This window comes from Pungitius pungitius, chromosome 12 (assembly GCF_949316345.1).
Source record: "Pungitius pungitius chromosome 12, fPunPun2.1, whole genome shotgun sequence".
NCBI classification, from domain to species: Eukaryota; Metazoa; Chordata; class Actinopteri; order Perciformes; family Gasterosteidae; genus Pungitius; species Pungitius pungitius.
This window is the reverse complement of record NC_084911.1, coordinates 6524169-6541913: the sequence shown is the minus strand read 5'-3', so window position 1 is coordinate 6541913 and position 17745 is coordinate 6524169. Positions and strand designations below refer to the sequence as shown.

At 43.9% G+C, this 17745-nt stretch overlaps 3 protein-coding genes across 7 annotated transcripts in view; 1 reads left to right on the top strand and 2 right to left on the bottom strand.

Annotated features, from left to right (window-relative positions):
• The window catches only part of kcnt2b (potassium sodium-activated channel subfamily T member 2b), a 28180-nt gene extending 17254 nt beyond the window's left edge, over positions 1 to 10926 (bottom strand). Inside the window, exons 1-6 of the mRNA XM_037476886.2 lie at positions 10358 to 10926; positions 2338 to 2417; positions 1746 to 1848; positions 1422 to 1484; positions 703 to 751; positions 284 to 343 (exon numbers count right to left, since the gene is read on the bottom strand). Coding sequence (XP_037332783.2) covers positions 284 to 343; positions 703 to 751; positions 1422 to 1484; positions 1746 to 1848; positions 2338 to 2417; positions 10358 to 10446 — 444 coding nt within the window. The 5' untranslated portion in view covers positions 10447 to 10926. The remainder of the gene's footprint in view (positions 1 to 283; positions 344 to 702; positions 752 to 1421; positions 1485 to 1745; positions 1849 to 2337; positions 2418 to 10357) is intronic.
• Positions 10927 to 11254: 328 nt separating this feature from the next.
• On the bottom strand, positions 11255 to 15806 carry qtrt1 (queuine tRNA-ribosyltransferase 1). Its single transcript, XM_037477607.2, has 9 exons — positions 15388 to 15806; positions 15231 to 15299; positions 15006 to 15144; positions 14697 to 14891; positions 14059 to 14197; positions 13762 to 13837; positions 13542 to 13651; positions 13075 to 13159; positions 11255 to 12424 (listed from the first exon to the last, which is right to left on the bottom strand). Exons 1-9 carry the CDS (start codon positions 15673 to 15675, stop codon positions 12272 to 12274), a joined length of 1254 nt encoding a protein of 417 aa, XP_037333504.2. The 5' UTR covers positions 15676 to 15806; the 3' UTR covers positions 11255 to 12271.
• Positions 15807 to 15908: 102 nt separating this feature from the next.
• The window catches only part of dnm2a (dynamin 2a), a 28258-nt gene continuing 26421 nt past the window's right edge, over positions 15909 to 17745 (top strand). For 4 of the 5 annotated variants that reach the window (XM_037477606.2, XM_037477604.2, XM_037477600.2 and 1 more), the window contains exon 1: positions 15910 to 16379. In XM_037477606.2, coding sequence (XP_037333503.1) covers positions 16219 to 16379 — 161 coding nt within the window. In that variant the 5' untranslated portion in view covers positions 15910 to 16218. Of the gene's footprint in view, positions 16380 to 17745 lie in introns of all 5 variants that reach the window. The other variant, XM_037477605.2, reaches the window with a different exon arrangement.

Sequence of the window (17745 nt, the reverse complement as noted above, 5' to 3'; positions counted from 1 at the left end):
TCTCTGATGTGCTGATAACAGGATAACACATAAGGAAGACCCAAGACCCGCTGAGTGGCTTTCCAAAAGCAGGAGCAAAGGAGGAGCATCAGTGGAGAAAGAAAACCTCCTGTTTAGCATAGGGAACACACAAAGGAGCAGAAAGTGGACAAACTCTAACCTCAAGCACTTTGCCTGCATGCATGAACACCCACTCCTGCCAAACATGTAGACATCAGATACGCAGACGTCATAAAAGGCTGATGATTGGCTGTTTGAGGGGGGGTGGGCACGAGTTACTCACCTTGTAGCTGAGATACACGAGCAACATGGTTTCTGAAAAGCTGATGAAAGCCACGAGCACCTGCAAAAAAAAGAGCAAGGGAGTTAAGGGTGCAATGGAGAGATGCAGACTTAGGGAGGAGAGAGACCAGAGCGGAGAGAAATTAGGAGTTGAATAGATGGAAGAGGAGATGTGGGCGGAATCAGTAGGCGCGCTGATGATTGAGCTTCACAGTGAACACATTAAAGTGAAGCAAGAGACGGTCTGGTGTCTGGTTGTGTACATACATTTGTGCGCGTGTGTGTAATCACGCTGCAGTTGTCAACGCGGGTCAGGTGATCTGATTTCATGTGTGTAAGTATGTAAATCCACCAACGAACTGGAATGCGTAAATGAGTGTTTGTGCACGGACATGCACGTGATCTATCGAGTGATCTGACCTGCAGTGCCCACAGAGGCAGAGGCCTTTCCACCCAGATGATCAGTTTCCTGCAGAGCAGAAGAAGAGGAAAGAATAGAGAACAAAAAGTACAAAATATATTTAAAAAAAAAAAAATTGGCAGAGGCCACCAACAGCGGGGCGTATGTGCTCATATTGTCGGAGAAAAGTAATATTCACACAGTCGGGTGTAAATTTACAGCCTCACTGTGAGAGAACGGCCCTTTTCTCCCCAAAGACACACTGGCTTGATCGTGGCTGCTTGCGTGCACGCGCTCTGATTTGCTCCTGGCGTCTGCTGCCCGGAGCAGGAGGCGGCCTATCCCTTTCCTGAGCTCACCCTGTCAGGCTCCTTATTCATTTGGAGCCAGAGCTTAGCCAGTGTCACCAGCCACCAATTAGATCAATAGGTCCCTGAGCAGCAGACATGGAAAAGCCTTGGGTCCATGCGCACTTCCTGCTTTCTCTGCCTCTTTCTTTTGCTGTATATTACGTGCTTTATTTTCACTATCACAGTTGATTAGGCTGCACAGGCACTACATACACATTATGTTGAAAGGTAATCCATATAGTTGGATTGTGACGAACGAATGTGGATGTGTAATGCTCGATATCACTGTTGTGAGTTTGCATTGATCGAAGCCCTCCGGGGTGTGTGGTTTCATGATCATTGTCTGCAGGTCGAAGCCATTGCTCCCAATTAGGGGCTTGCATGCTTACCAGTCAAATTCACTCCAGGGATGGGACGACGTGTTCTGTTTGCTGCAGTTTAGCCCGCTCACGCTGCAGGACAGAAAAGCAAATGACTGTCCAGGGACCAAAACTGGACCATCGGCGCGGTGCAAACGTGAGTTCACTCTCCTGATTGCACCTTCACCACCCCCCCCCCCCTCCTCTCCCGCCATCGTCTCACGTAGAATCCTTTTGAAGGACACTACACACACCGTTATCTCATCTGTTGACCTCCTCCAGCTATCAGGCCTCCACAATCACAGAGACACGTTTCACCTCATTAAGCCAGTGCGTTATCACCATTTCTCTCACCAGTCCTGTCTTGTGTCTTGCGGGTTGTCCAACAGGACTCTGACAATGTAGAGGAGGCAGCTCAGCACTTTCAGAGAGAAGTTAAACATTCGCACTCGCAGACCTGAAATGGAAGAAAAGAGGACATTAGTTCCACATTAGTGTATATCAGCTTGTACACATTTAAATAAACATTTATGACTTCAATGCGATACTACAGTTGCAGAGTTTTTTCCATGCATAGTATAAGAATATGGATCTTCATAAAGCTCTTTATAAGTATTTTTTCTATATACCTAATATAAGTATTGATTGATTGATGATAACACAAACAAAAAGGAGCTCTGAGGAAGCAACGGCAACTAAACATTTATCATTACCACAAGTGCCTCAGATCCATTCATCAATACAGAATTCATCACATATTTTTGATGAACCATTTACAGCTATGCTTGAAAATGAAATGTAGATAGTTTTGTATCATGTCTGTTGAAAGTTCATATTGTGTCTCTCCACACTCTCAATAACAATGATAAAGTATGTCATTTCAGCAGCAATTTAACCCCTTAATCAAAATGAAAGAACATGGGATCCCAAAGAAAACACAACTCACTGGATCTTTGGTTTTTGATGAAGAACAGCTTGAGGCGCTCCTTGAAAGTGTTCTCATTCACATAGAACTCCACTTGCACCCTAAGAGACGGATGTAGAGATGGGCAGAAACAAAGAAAGGAATTTACCACTTTTGTGCAGTCTAGTCAGAAAACCGGATTAAAAGAATTGAGTGTAGGGCTGGGAGAAAAATAAAATAAAGAATAGAATAAAGGATGGAGAAATTTGCGTGTAAAATGGAGCAGATTTGAGAGCGGATAACAATTATTTCAACAGCAAGGAGATGAGACACTGTCTGGCTACAATAAAACTAATAGATTTTGGAGGAAATGCTGTTCCTTCTGGTCCGCCGGCCCATAAACCCAGACGGCTGCGGTCAGTCTCGTTACCTCCACTGATTAAATATAGAGCAACAAATTACAAATTACTTCATTCTGACGTTTCTGCTGAACATTGCCATAATTCCTGTTCTTTTCCCCCCTCTCCATCCTGGCACCCTCCTGTTCGAGGGACACACACCCACACAGGCGAAAAATATAAAGTGCAAAGTGCTTGGGATTATTAGACCACTCACATGGCCATCAGACATGGACGCTTTTGGTTGGAAATGATTCAAACAACAGAGAGACACTGTTACGTGTGTACCGGCACACAACCAGACGGACTGCCGGGGACTGTGTTTCCTGTCTGACCCCCCCACCCCCCATCCCCCCTCCCCTCCCACCTCAGGGTAGAGGTCTCAGGAGCTCTCCTTTCATCCTATGAAGGAGAGAGTGGGAGGATTCGGGTCGAGGATGAAACGGGGGCCGGCCTCGCTGGTGGTCCCCTCGCGACGCACCAGGCAGATGAAAGACAAGGCGAGACAACCGCAGTCCATTCGAGTCCGCGGGAAGACGAAGTGTTGGGAAGGTGGGAGAGAGGGGAGGCGGCGGGGAGGGGGGGGGGTCTTCCCGGGGATCCAGAGTGACGCTAGCACCACACATGGTTAGACACATTTACAGACCAAAACCAACGCTGGGAAGGGAGGGAGGAAGGTGGAGGGAGGAGGATTTTCATCCCTGTTTCTAGGGCAACGCAGGATTCGTTTTCGGATTTTCCCCTCTCTCTCTCTCTCTCTCTCTCTCTCTCACATGAGCAGATGTGAGCAAACACATACTTGTGAAGTGTGTTCAGCCATCTGAGCCGATAGACCGCCCCAACTTGTTGATGGCCCCCTTCGCTTTGAGCAGCCTGCCGACAATACGCCTTTTTAACGCATGATGGAAAACAGAAGAAGAACATGCAGATACGCTCTCCAGGCTCGCGAAAGCTCAGCGGTGTTATTGTAACTTCTTTGCCATAGCGATGGGGGACCCTGCACTGTGTGTGTGTGTGTGTGTGTGTGTGTGTGTGTGTGTGTGTGTGGGGGGGGGGCTTGTAATAAGCCAATCCATCATAAGACATTGTCAGTTGCTAGATAAAATAACGATAAAGCCTGTAAACTGTCCAAATGGAGCTTTTTTTTATAGATCCCATTCATAATCTCAAAGCCAAAGTATACAATACCAGACCAAAACCAGGGGAAATAGTGGACTACAACACACACAATCACACTAAAAACTTTTTTTTTCTGTTTTCATGGTGTACATATACACTATTTATTGTGCACAATAATTCAGAAAATAATTAAATAAAACGTGGTTTAATCCAACGAAGATGATTGAATTACTATTTATAATGAACTGAATCCATCCTGTGTTCTAGTACACATTCAAAATTATAATTAGAAATTAGAAACCTTGATCCTTGCCAATCTTTAGCTAATTTCCTCTTTGCGACCAAATGCATCGTGCATGGGCCCTCCACGCACGGCCGTGACACTGTTGTCCTATTTTTTGCAAAAAAAATCTCCAGTTTCTTATTGCCAGTTTCTTATTTCCTTAAGGGGAGTTAAATCAAACATCTGTGCATTTTTTCATTCATCAAAATAGTCCTCTAACCATGTGAAAAGAAGCTGTCATAACTTCCCAGGAGAACTGGATGATTTCAGAGGTCATTTTGCCCTTGATGCGTTTCTCTTTGAATGTTCCACTTGAATCCACTTGAATGTACAACAGAGAACGGAGAGTAAAGTGGAAATATAGCCCCATAAAGCTGTGGGATGGATTGAGAGCTGAAGTTTTTAATCTAGGGGGAGGATGGGGGAGAAAAACACATTAAAAACTAATAAAGAGAATTATTTCAAAACTCAAAAGATGTACGAGCACATCAGAATGGCACCTTTGAGCAACAGCTACATTCCAGCCCCCCGAGGCCTTTTATAAAGCACAGAAAAAAAAAATTAAATAACCGATAAAACTGCTTCACTATATGGTCAGGCAGAAAAAATATATTTATATGTGCAAACAAACATGTTGTATCATGAGAGCAAGACCCCCAAATAAAGGTCCCCCGCACTTTTTTCTCCTCAATAAAAATATATTCATGAAACTAATTATTTTTTATTCAGGCAGATATGATCGTCTCATGGGCTTTAATAAAGCAAGAATGCAGCTTTAACAGCTGGAAACAAGATGGCATGACTAAAGCGGCATAACATTTTGTGTCTGAGCCAAAGGACCGAATTTGTATTTGACAAAGGGAGAGAGTGAGGGAGAGTGAGGGAGAGAGAGGGAGAGAGAGAGAGAGAGTGAGGGAGAGAGTGAGGGAGAGAGTGAGGGAGCAAGAGAGATAAACAGACACAGACGGATAGAAAGACAGAGGGGGACATGCGGAGGAGGATCTCTGAGAGCAGGGAGCTGAACCTTGTTCTCCTGCTGCTTCCACCCATGCCTGCGCTCCATAATGACACAGTACTGGCCATCTAATGACACATTGAAAGAGTCTACATATGCACAGGACACAGTACAGCATCGGCTCATCACAACGCGATTGAATTTCTAGCACTGAATATTTATGCATTGAAATTATGTAACTGAATGTTTTTCAACGTTAAAATACTGCAAAAAAAAATTCCACTTCCTTTTTCACTTCCTTCACTTTTCCTTTTTTTCGGACAATGTATGGTGTGTTGTTGTGTCCTGGCTCTTTGTTATTCTGCTCTTTTTTCTTTTCTTTTTTTAAAAAAAAATGAGAAGAGTATGTACAAATAGTAACATACATTTATTTTATACATGTTCAAAAAAAAAAATCATTCATTGCAAAACGAGTGCCTGGATTAATGTACGTGGGGTGTTTACTGGATCCTTCGATAAAACAGGGACAGGTAAAAGAGCAAAGTGTGGAAAAAGGACAAAAAGACACAAAATGAGTTCAGTAGAAATGAAAAGAGACTTCATCCTACTTAGGGTTGACGGGGACAGCTTGTCTCTGACATAAATACACAACCAGCGCACACAGTAGACTGTACTGATGGAGATTAAGGAGGAAACGGAACTAAAAACAAGAATATGTGTTCACATCCCCTGCCTAAAAAGGATAATTTCTTGTTTTAAATGGCACATCTTTAACATTGACTACTCACAAGTTAATGCCGCCTGAACTGCTTTCTTTAATAGCCACGTAATTCATTTCAACACATTCAGAATAACTTAATGGTGACTGAGACCTTTAAAAAGCCACTGTCTCTCCTCTTCATATAACAAAGGGAGCAAGTCAAGCAGTCTGTGTTGTGACCGATTTATCTATTAATGATCTATGAGTACTTACGTCCCGGGCTCCAACATTCACTCCCTCTCACCCACAAGCCAGGGGAGAGAAAACATCGGCCATCATTCACAATCAATGTATAATGCATCTCGCAGTGTATTGACAGTAAGTAAGCGTGCACTGCAGGCTTTACTCAAACGCTCCATACATCATCAGTGGGAGCGCTGCAGTAATTCCTTCCCCTGCTCCCCCACATCCACCACCCTTGCTTCATCTTCCCGTCATATGATCATTCACTATATATTAGTTATTAATTCCTTTGATGACCCTGGAGGATGAACAGAGCGCAACGGAGGCGTCACGTGTTGCATTCACAGTATGGCCCCTATTAGGGTGCATGAGTTGAAAAAGAGGCAGCAATGATTTCTCTATCGTGAAACATAATACGGTCCTGAAAGTGTTGCACAACTCCATTACAAGCAATCCAATGACATTCTATCCCTTCAGATTGCGTTAGGCTCGGATGTGAGCGGGCGTTTAACGTTTGATCAAATCATCGTTAGATACCGATCTGTTTCAAAATCGCCTTCAAACCAACTCTTGGAGGAAGGAGTGCGAGAAACATGAGAGGAATCATCTCTAGTGTCTCTAGGGCTGCTTGGGTTTGAAAGTCCACTGGTGTATATTAAGCTAACACAGTTTGGGAACAGGGGAGCTGTCCCGAGGGGACAACCGAGTGCGCGATGTCCCCACAGCAGCCTGGCACAGAGCCCCCCCCCCCTTCTGATGCTACGAGTCCTTCCATCAACACTGAAGGGCTCAGACTCATGCTAGTCGGCCCCCAAAGCTCTGTTAGTAGCCACGGCACGAAGGCTCTTAAGTTGTCACGAGTGCTTGTCTTACCGGACGGCTGGTTAAGGAAATCTTCCATTTTAAAGCCTCTAAAAAATAAAAGAACCAAGAACACACGGCGCGCTGTTCTCTCTTTGTCCTCGGCCTGCTGCTAACCAAGTTCTAACAGTGAAAATTACATATTCAATACGTGTCTGTATCTTTTATACGTGTTTTAAATGACGGGCACACAGCCACGGGACACAGGGGCTGCCGTAGTACAGAGAACACAAGAATAAAACGACGACCGGACTCTTGATTGCGCAACCAAGCCGAGGCGCCCGCCATTCTGCGCCCAGGTCATTTCTCATCGTCACACTTCCCGTGCACAGCTTTCTCTCTCAGAGAGCGGCGGCTCGTGTTCACCTTGCATCATGTGCACAGTGTTCTTGGCAGACAGATCACGTTCAGACTGCATATGAGCCGTCCATCCTCCGACTGTCCCCTCAAGACACACCCATCCTTGATGGTGAGGCCTGCAGGCAACCTTTCCGTTTCATGCGAGCATTAATTAGGATGTTGTTTTCAGACTAACAATCGTCAAGCTCACTTTAGCTTCCAACCAACTATGGAGAGACACCTCCCCCCCCCCGCCCCCACCTCCCAAAGTATTTCCAAACTGGGTGTTTTTTACGTTAACTTCAATTCAGACATTTAGTCTGAATCTCATAAAAATTGTTAATAACCTAAATTGTTAATAACCTCCCTTCATGCCAGCCCTGCAGACACGTATGCATAATACATCCATGATTCCAACACCTTTGACAGATTCAGATTCCATGGGCAACAAAATGTGAAAACGGCTCTGGGTACTGAGAATGTGCACGCGTCATGCTTCACATCAGCCCTGCTAGGTTAAGGCTGATCACATTGAAACAATGACAAAAGAAGAAGCTTGGGTATTAAGGATGGCGGAGAGAGTAAGACAGAGATTGAGCGAGAGAAGACGTGAGCGCACTAACCAATAAGATATGGTTTTAATGAAAAGGGGCTGTCGTTTGTAACATAATCCTGGACTCTGATGAAAGATCCCGCTGGAGGTTTCCGTTGGGAGCAGTGTGGAATCTCTCGTACTGTATTTCAGAGTCTGCACACAAGCTTTGCTGGCAGTCACATGTGTGTTTATAGTATGTACAGTATAGTAGAGTGTAGTACGTGTTCATTCTAGGCAAAAAAAAAACTGTCTGGCAAAATATGAATATGAACTATAGCCTTCAAAAGATTTAAATGTTTAGTCATCTGGCATTTCCTCAAATAACGAGCGTCTGACTCAAAATGTGAATCGCGGACTTACGAGTAAAAAACAGGATTTTACCGTCTCTGATCTTGACACATTAACTCTATCAGGCACACTCTTGTTGAAGAGTTTAAGGGTTGGGAACCAAACGGAGGAGGATGATTGGCAGTTGTGAGCAAACTGAGCCCTATTTCTAGGAGATAAGGCTTGTTTCTGTGCACTGAGTACATTGTCATTAACGTAATTGTAATTTGACACAATTTAAAAGGAGCCAATGCAGGGTTGTCGGGGACAAAGTGCGACATGTTTGCATCTTTGTGTGATCAAAGTAAAGTGTAATAATATTCATGAATACAGTGGCAGGAAGGAAACTATCACTCATTCCCTCTCAATCAAACACAAAATAAAGAAAGACTGTCAGGGAGAACAACGGAGGTGTACAGTCAATACATCTCAGGGGACAGGAGATACGTGCATGTGCATTCCATTATTAAATATTGTCTCATCTAGTCCAAGCTAAGAATTGCCTCACCTCAGAGTTCCTCAATTGCCTCAACTGAAAGTATTCCACCGAGCTACAGGAGCTCTTGAACGGGGGAAATGGTATGGTAGTGGAGGTACTTCAATTAGACCTAAAATGCAGGGTAGGGGACGCAATAACACACCCAGCTGAGAGGGGAGGACGGCATGGAAGCGACCTATAAGGGATTAGAAGGCTCACAAATGCGTGTTTCCCCAGAGCAAGAGTGCAACCATGTATTTGTCAAGGAGATGAGTTATGCAAACACATGTTTGCATTTCACAGCGTGTGTGTGTGTGCTGGTTGATACACTAAGGAGCGATCTGTGCACCCAGCCGCGCCCATTGGGGCCCGCAGAAAACAACTCCTTGTGATTCAGACCCAATTAAGATTCCAGTCACTGTCAATAACAACTGTGGACTTCCTCCTAATCAGAGCATTTTATAGCAACTATTACTCCCCGGGCACCGGGATCAACACCTCGTTCCTCTGTCAATCACTCACTGGCTCTCTCGCTGGGGGCGTTTGTTTGAATGAAGCTGATACTCAGACACGAGCATAGATCTAGCTGTAAACACACACACACACACACACATATACACAGAAACACAATATGAATACAAAGGATGAGTCCTTTCAGGTTATAGCTTTGCCATTTGACAAAAGTATATGTAACATACACAGCCCACTCAGGTTTAATTTAAATCGCCGTGCCTTGTAGAGGCCTTAAAGTGCTCCAACAATTCCCCAAATACATTATCCATCATCAGTGTTTCTATTAAAGGCTTCGTCTTTTCTTTGCCTCTGTAACACAAAGAGGAGCCTGAGCTGTAACAAAGTGTTTTTGTAAAACAGGAACCCGGCTTTCACTGAACCTCGATAGGCCTGATCAGGCTAAAGCCTTACAAAATATGACCTTTAAGAGATCCGCGACATAGAAAGTCAAAAGATATTGATTACACAAAATGATAATCCTTGATGGTTTCAATATTATGATGTTCATTATTGACAGTTAGCGTGCTGCAGTTTTTCACCCACTCAAGTCCATAAGCGAGTGTTTTGGTCCCAATGTCCACCTAACAACAAGAGATCCTAAGCATGGATTGGAGGTTAAAGGTTTTCCATCAGACGGCATAATCAAATGAGCAAATTGAATACATATCATATAGCATTTCAAATCGCCTACCCCGCAAAAGGATCAAAGGTTAATAGCTAAGGCCACCCACTTGAAATCGTCTATTCAGGTGCCAGATGGTTCCCTGCAAATTTCACGAATAATGACAGGAGAAGAGCAAGAACAAGGTAACATATGGGTCTGCCCTGCTTATTGTTCATTCTCATTCTGTTGGTGCCATGAAAGCTTGTTTTTGTGTTCCAATGTATACACTCGTGATATGTGCCACTGCATGACGTGCAAGTAAATGACATTACACCTGATTGAATCAGCCTCTTGCCTCCTCAGAGTATTTTCCTTTTAAAATGAGCTTTGAGTGGGATCATGTAGAATTAACAGCAGGAGCAACAGTCGTTTCCACGCACACAGGGGCACAATACACCTGTTGCTTTCAGAACAACAGCCCCTGGTTGTAGAAATACTCCAAAACATGATTGCTCCGGGATCAACGAGAACCCAGAAACAAATGAATGAGAAAAGAAAATGTGCTCTTGATGTGATGCTCGTGTGGCGTACAGATGCGCAGCGGATTCAGCGCGCGCCGTGCGTAAACTACATGCAAGCATCCTTACCGGTCGTCGGTCTGCCAGTCCCCGAGCAACAGGTCTCGGAACCGGTACCGAGGCGGCAGCGGGAGCACCTCCTTTTCCAGTTCGACCATGGTCCTCCTCCTCAGAACCCAGAAATAGAAACAAATATCACCGCAAACCGCTCCTCCACACCCCTCCAAAACCAACTCCGTTCCTCTTCCTTCTTCTAATCAAACCGCACATCAATAACGAATGAACCGATACACCTCACGGCATCGTTTTAGACCTCACTCCTAAACAGGATTTTGAAGAAAAAAAATGAATAAAACTTCTTGTCGCCACCCGTCTCAACACAGCTCTACTTTTCTTGCGCCCCCCACCACCCCCCTCCCCCCGCCGAGGCAACAAGTCCAGACTGCAGAGGGTCGGTGCGCACTCGTACAGTGACAGCTGGAGAGCAACTGGTTGTCTCTCAGAGCCAGCGTCCTCCCCGCGTGAGCTCCGCATGGACGCGCTGGCAGCGAGTGTGTGAGCAGCCGCTTGGGGACCACACTGTTCTGCCGCGACCACTTTCATTCCGGGAGTCGCAAAACAGCAGCAGTAACAGAAAACATATGCATACACTCCGCGAGAAGAAGGAAAAAGAATACATCCATGGCTTTGATTGAGGAGGCACGTTTGACTCGTCTTGTTGAAGAAGGCTATAGATGCATGGAATGCATTTCGTGTTAACTAAACGATGTTGCTCTCTAAGGTAGAGTAGTTTAATGAGAAAGTATATCCGAATACACCCCTGTCTCATGAAAATTAAATGGCAATATTATTCTTATGATTTATTTGAATGAGTATGATCTAAAATTTTAATTTCATTCAATTACCAAACACTTGTGAACTACTGTTATTTGCCAACAACAAATAGTTTACCGCCGTGTTGTGTGACATATTAGATTGCCTGACACTCATTAGATACAGTTTTACAGTTTTAATCTCCCATAGAGGCTGTTGTCATAACAAAAGCTATAATGAAATTCAAATGTGCTTAAGCGGACTGTTGACTCAATGCCACAGACAACAGGTGTTATTCAAATCCACTGCCGACAATTAATATTGATTACCCACAACTGAGCTTTTATAACGCAGCACCTCGGTAAGCTGCAGACAAAACCTTCCCTCGGAGGGTCAACACGGCTTAATGTCCATTGAACGATGAGAAATCCAGAACAATAGAATGAATGAGTTCATATTCTACATTACGGTAGTGAATATATTTTAGATAGGAATGTTTGTTCCACTCCAACATTTGAGCTCATATTTATTTCATGTTATTTTTACTGAGAGACATGTGAGCTCCTTTTAACTCTGTTAGGAAAATGTCTCAGCATTTCATTTTTGTTTTGCTCTGGTTTTGTCTGTTTTGCCCTCTGGTGGTCATCATGCCACGAGGACACTCTGTAGAGAGCTGGATTCATTTATAGGTTCAAACACTAACCCGACAACTAGTTGTCACTGACCCGTAGGTTAAAACACCAGAAGACAGTAACATTTATTCATCTCGTGCCTCCGGCAAAAAAATTAAATAACAGGTTGACGGAGAGGCAAAACATTTTGTTTTAAGTGGGTGGGCCTAGCTCTGTAGCCATGGTAACAACAAAAAGTGTCTGAGCATATCCGAGGAGATTTCAGAGAGTTCATGTGTTTTAAACCTCATTTAAACCCCATTCAGTCTTACATCATCGCAATATGCACTGAAGACAATTTGCAGAGAATGAGAAGAGCAATCAGGCTGCATCCCTTTATATCATATTTTACTCACTGCTAACAAAACTAGACATGTATATACAAATATGAATAACCATGGTAAAAAAAAAACCCCATAGAATATCAACCATAGAAAAAATACATTTAAAAGATATAAAATCGTTCAGTCAGTGACGCCCGGTGGTTGACTTCCAAGTTCTATTCCAATGTAACGTTGACTGAGGCCAGAGCGTCCACAGCCCAGCCGGGGTACTGGTCACGAGACGGGAACATTCGCTTCATGAAAGTCCGTATGAACTCAGGGAAGCAGCCGTCCACGATGCTCTGTCTCACGGAGCACATCAGTGTGAGCTGAAGAAAGAAATGTTGGATGATTCAAAAGAAATTCATGCGATTGTGAGACTTAAGAGAGCGCAGTTCTGCAGCGAGAATGTTTGCATGTTACCTTTTACCGCGGCAGCATTTGAGGGTAACAAATTCTTGTGTTATTTCACGGTTAAGTGGCACCCCAACAAAAGGCCAGCCAACATGGAAAAGCCAACTTTAAAGCTGGCTCGAATATAGAAAAGTAAAAAAAAAAAGTAAAAAAAATAAATATATATATATATATATATATATACGCATGCATTTTGTCAGATAGCAACTATTACTCCCCGGGCACCGGGATCAATGCCTTGTTCCTCTGTCAATCACTCTCACTGGGGGCGTTTGTTTGTATGAAGCTGATACTAAGACAAAAGCATAGATTTGGCTGCAAGCACACACACACACACACACACACACATCTCAATGTCTACAGTTGATAAAGATGTTGATTAAGACTTGAGACTGGATGATATCTCCTAGTAGCAGGATTGCAGATTTGCCAAGGAATTATGAAAAAACTATTAAACACACTTCAGATATAGCTTCTTGTAAATGGTAAATGAGTTTTGTTGCCTGTTAATCATTATTACATCTTAAGTCATGCAAGTAGTTTAGCTGTCATTTCCAACACTGACCTGGTAGGCAATGTTGTGGATGGTGATGTGATGCATGGCTGCAGTGTCACTCTTAAACAGAGCATGGAGGTAAGCCCGGCTGTGTCTGGAACAGAAGACATCAGTACACAAAATGTCACAAGAAATGTCACACGGGCAACTTTTACCTACAAATGATGAGATTACAGTATTGTGGGGTTTTGTGTAGGGCTGGAGGATGCATACACACACACACACACACACACACGCATGCATGCATGCACATTGTGAAAAGACGTACAACTTGAATTAGAAACAAATGCACAGATAAATGTAGGATATAGCGCCAACGTGGTCATTGTCTTTTGAACAAAAAGGTCAAATAGGGTTTCTTTTACATTTTAAAGATGTAAATATCTGTTGCAGTATAGAAAAATGGCCCGACTTACCACATGAGCCAAACCCCTGGGCTCACACTACGATTGAGCTTCAGTTCGTTTGTGACTTACCTCTTGCATGTGGGACACTGGCATTCTGGGTCTATGGGCCGGAAGTCTTTGGCGTACTGCTTCTGTTTAACCTGGAGAGATCCCCAAGGAACCAAGGCGGAGCCAAACCTCTGCAAAACAAAGAAACATGACGTCAGAAGCGGGTCTTTGATATGGAATGAAAACTTCTAAATTATATTTGATGAAGGGATTATCAGTGTGTGAGGTTAAGATTGCTTACTGCAGTGCGTGTGGGGAACACGCAGTCGAACATATCGCACCCTAGAGCAACACACACCACCAAATCCACAGCATACCTGCGGATTATGGGGATCAGACACACTCACTGTCTTGGACAACCATAAAGCCAATAAAAACACCATACGATACTTTAAGGATACAGAATGAGCTCTTCAGCACACGCAAGTAAATTGATTCTGATTTTGGTTGCACACAAAGCAAAGGTAGAGGTTGCAAAGGTGAGCTGAATAAAAATGAAACGATTAATGTAACATGATGCTCTAGTAGGCAAACGTACCCAACACCCATGAGGTATCGAGGCTTTTCTCGCGGCAGGTGGTCGGTGCTCAGTGTGACCATCCGCCAGAAGTCGTTCTTCTCCTCTCCTCCACTCAGGCCGCCAATGGCAAAACCGGGGACATCGCGTTTAGTCATTTCTGCAGGAATAGGAGAAGATATCTAAAGCACAACAATAAACCTGTGCAAAATAAACAAACAAATACACATATCGCACAGTGGAAAAACTTGAGTGTGGATCACATCTCAATAGGAAATCTACCTTGACCTGTCACTTACAACAGAACACCACTCCATCTGGTCATCTTTTACTACGTACATGACACTAACCATCATAATTAAAAAAAAAAATATATATATATTTTTGCCCAGAAACAATTTTAACCCCACGGTTACATACACACATAGACATATACAACTGTTTGCCCCCTTTATGTTTTCCATGTTTGTTGGTTCGTAATTCCCTAATTTGTTGTTCTCTTCTCTTAAAATAAAATAAATGAATGAAGCACAAGTTTGAACCCTCATCATCAGTGTCAAACTGTTGAGAAAGGACAAGTTTATAACTAGACTTGGCACACAAGCGCTAACGTGTAATTAGGAAGATAATCGTAAGTAGTAAAAGGCAATTATCTTTACCTTCTAGACAGACCTTGCGCAGCTCTGCATTCAGCCCTCCCTGGATGATGGCAAAAAGGTTCTGTTTGTCTGGATTTTTATTGGCTGCAATGCAGCGGTCAAGCCAGCGAATGGATCGGTGCATGGCCTCCTCCACCCGAGGTCCTGTCACCGTACTGCTGACCACGTCGTCCAGCTGCATCATGATGTCCGATCCTGGGAGAAAAAATTAGAAGGGCTGTATTTTAGCAAATGGGAAACTGAGAAGAGGGTCCAAGTCGTTGATTTTTCATTTATTTATTGATTCAAATGGTTTTGCTCCTTGCAGACCCAGACTGTTCTGTATGCTGATGGACTTTTCGGGACTTAAGAGGATCTCTTCGCCATCATAGGGGGACTTGAACTTGACGCCTTCCTCCGTGACCTCTGAGAGTTCAACAAGAGACACCATCTGAAACCCTCCGCTGTCCTGTGAGCAGAGAAAAGTGAACCATAAGATTTACACACAGAGCTCATCAACTATCTTTTTGCCCTTTTATAAATGTGGTCACTCACAGTTAAGAGATTCCTCTTCCAGTTCATGAACCCATGTAAACCATTGGCTTTCTCGATCAGATCAGGTCCCTGCAGACAGTTGGATTAGAAAAACATGATAGGAGAAGAAAAGTGGAATTGATCTAGCCTCTAGCGCTACCGTTGTAGTCTTGCTTACCGGTCTCATGCCCAGGTGGTACGTGTTTCCGAGACAAATCTGACAGCCAAGACCCTCCAGCTGATCCACAGTGATTCCTTTCAGGGTCCCCTGTGTGCCGACAGGCATGAACACCGGCGTGCTGACGGCACAGTGTGGCAGTATTAGATCGCAAGCTCTCGCTTTCGTGACTTTGCATTCGGCAACTACCCGCAGAGCGAGGGGAGACGCAGCAGACAGAGTTTTCTTCAGAGACATGCTGTTTTCTGAAGTATTTACATCAGCTCCACGCTCTGTGATGGCAGCCATGTTGGAATTGGGACGTTGTGACGTTTCAGCGACTTCAACTGACAAATCGCGTTGACCAATCGCAAATGAGTAGTTTGTTGCACGTGAAGGACACGCCTTTTAATACGATCCAATTCGAATGTCAGCTTGATGGAGTGACGGCAACATTTGCCAATTGACTGCTTGGTTTTCCAGACAAGAGGCGGGCCTCCACTCGCCGGGTTTGATCGGATGTCGTCTCTCCAGACCGGATGGTGTTTGTGTAGAGGAAGTTTTGTTTTGCGAGTTTTCCGTCCGTTTCGACTAACCGGGTGTTTAGTTAATGCGCTTAAAAGAGCACGAAATTGTATTCGTGTGAATTGCAATCCCGGTAACGGCTCAATTATCCAAGAAGAGACTAAAAGTTCGAGCTGTTTGAAGCGGTGGGACTCTTAACGTTACACCTCCGTAACCGGAGAGCACCTTCCTGCTAGGCTAACGTCACATTAGCTAACTTAGTTAGCGCGGCTAGCGGTGAACTCTGGTTCGCGTTGTGTTGAAGGAGCTCTCCGAGCTAAAGAAGTCATGGGGAACCGGGGCATGGAGGACCTGATTCCCCTGATCAACAAGCTTCAAGACGCTTTTAGCTCCATTGGCCAGAGTTGCAATTTGGACCTTCCCCAGATTGCTGTGGTTGGTGGACAGAGCGCTGGAAAAAGCTCGGTCTTGGAAAATTTTGTCGGCAGGTAAGTTAGGTGACCTGATTGTGTTTTAATTGAATTGGCAATTTAAAGCAGTTAACGCAAGTTAATAGTGTTGTTTCTCATGTTTCTTCGTGTTTTAACATTTTGAAATTGTGTATTTGGTTGTCCGACACCAGCGGCACTTTGTAAAAAGCAGTCTGTCCATCCAGCAAAGCTAATGTTAGCCCCTCTGCCAAAACTAACGTTATATAAAGTTAACGTTAAATGTTACGCACTTGACGTACAGCTGCCTTGTGAAGTGACTACAGGTTTAACATCTTCACGTTCCAAACCAGTGGACCGGAATGAAACTCATTTTCTGAGGTTTTGAGCTTTCCTAGATTTCACTAGAAAGTGTTTAACCAACTGTGTGTAAGAAAACCTGTTCTCTGCTCATGTGAGCTCTAAGAGTTGTTCTTGAGGCCATTGCAAATACCCAATATTTATGCCCTCTAAAACCATCAGCACGAGTACGATTTGTCTAATGAATGACTTCAATTACTCTTTCGGTATTTAAATTGCACGACGTGGCTATTAGAGTAAATCCCAGGGTCGTTTGACTTATTTTGCCATCTCCTTATTCTGCCTTTAATCTGAATGGGAACTTGTCCCTGTGCCACTGTTTATGATTCTAAGCCACACCCAGAAATTCCTCTGGTTTTGCATTGATTGTTATTTGGTCTGTTTCATGGGAGTTTTAGTGATACTTCAGATGTGGGACTCCTTACATTTTTTCCAAAGATCAGTAAAAGTGGAGGCAGAGTGAGCAAACACCTTTACCTACGGATGTGGATTTTGTCAGACAGAATCCATATCCACTGCACACAGTCTTCTGTCAAAATTCTGTTCAACAGCACAAGTTCACATCTGCCCCAGTCCAAACTTCCTCAAATTAACATCTTCCTCTTTTGTTAGAGTTGTGGGCAAAACCCACAAGAAATGAAGGAAATAAACATGATGTCTGTATTCTGTGTGGTGTGACTGTTGTGCTGCAGTGCTCCTCAACAGGCAGGTCCTGTTGTCCACTCCCACATCAGTATGGAGTGAGATCACCCTACTGATAAAGAAACAAAACAAGCCTGCTTTAAAACAGCTTGTTTAGCAGGTTTCTACCCTATTGACTGACACTCACTGTATGCACACAGGGATCACACACACTCGCGCAGCCCAGCCATCACAGAGGAAGAGGGAGGGGATTTGGTGTTAAGATGGCATGCACACAGTGGCAAGAGCACTTCACGTCTGCTGTCAGGAAAACACACAAATACACACACAGATTAGACTACCTTTCAGTGCACATTAATTCAGGTGAGTAGGGCTATGCAGTGTGAGAGCACTCAACACATACTAGCTGTAGTCAACATGCCAC

Bases quoted from the DNA above. Each gene is read 5' to 3' on its own strand.
- qtrt1 (XM_037477607.2), bottom strand. From the start codon at position 15,675: ATGGCTGCCATCACAGAGCGTGGAGCTGATGTAAATACTTCAGAAAAC. The intron at 15,145-15,230 runs GTGAGTGACCAC...CTCTGCTCACAG, and splicing joins GGAAGAGGAATCTCTTAACT to GACAGCGGAGGGTTTCAGAT. The intron at 13,838-14,058 runs GTACGTTTGCCT...CATAATCCGCAG, and splicing joins CGATACCTCATGGGTGTTGG to GTATGCTGTGGATTTGGTGG.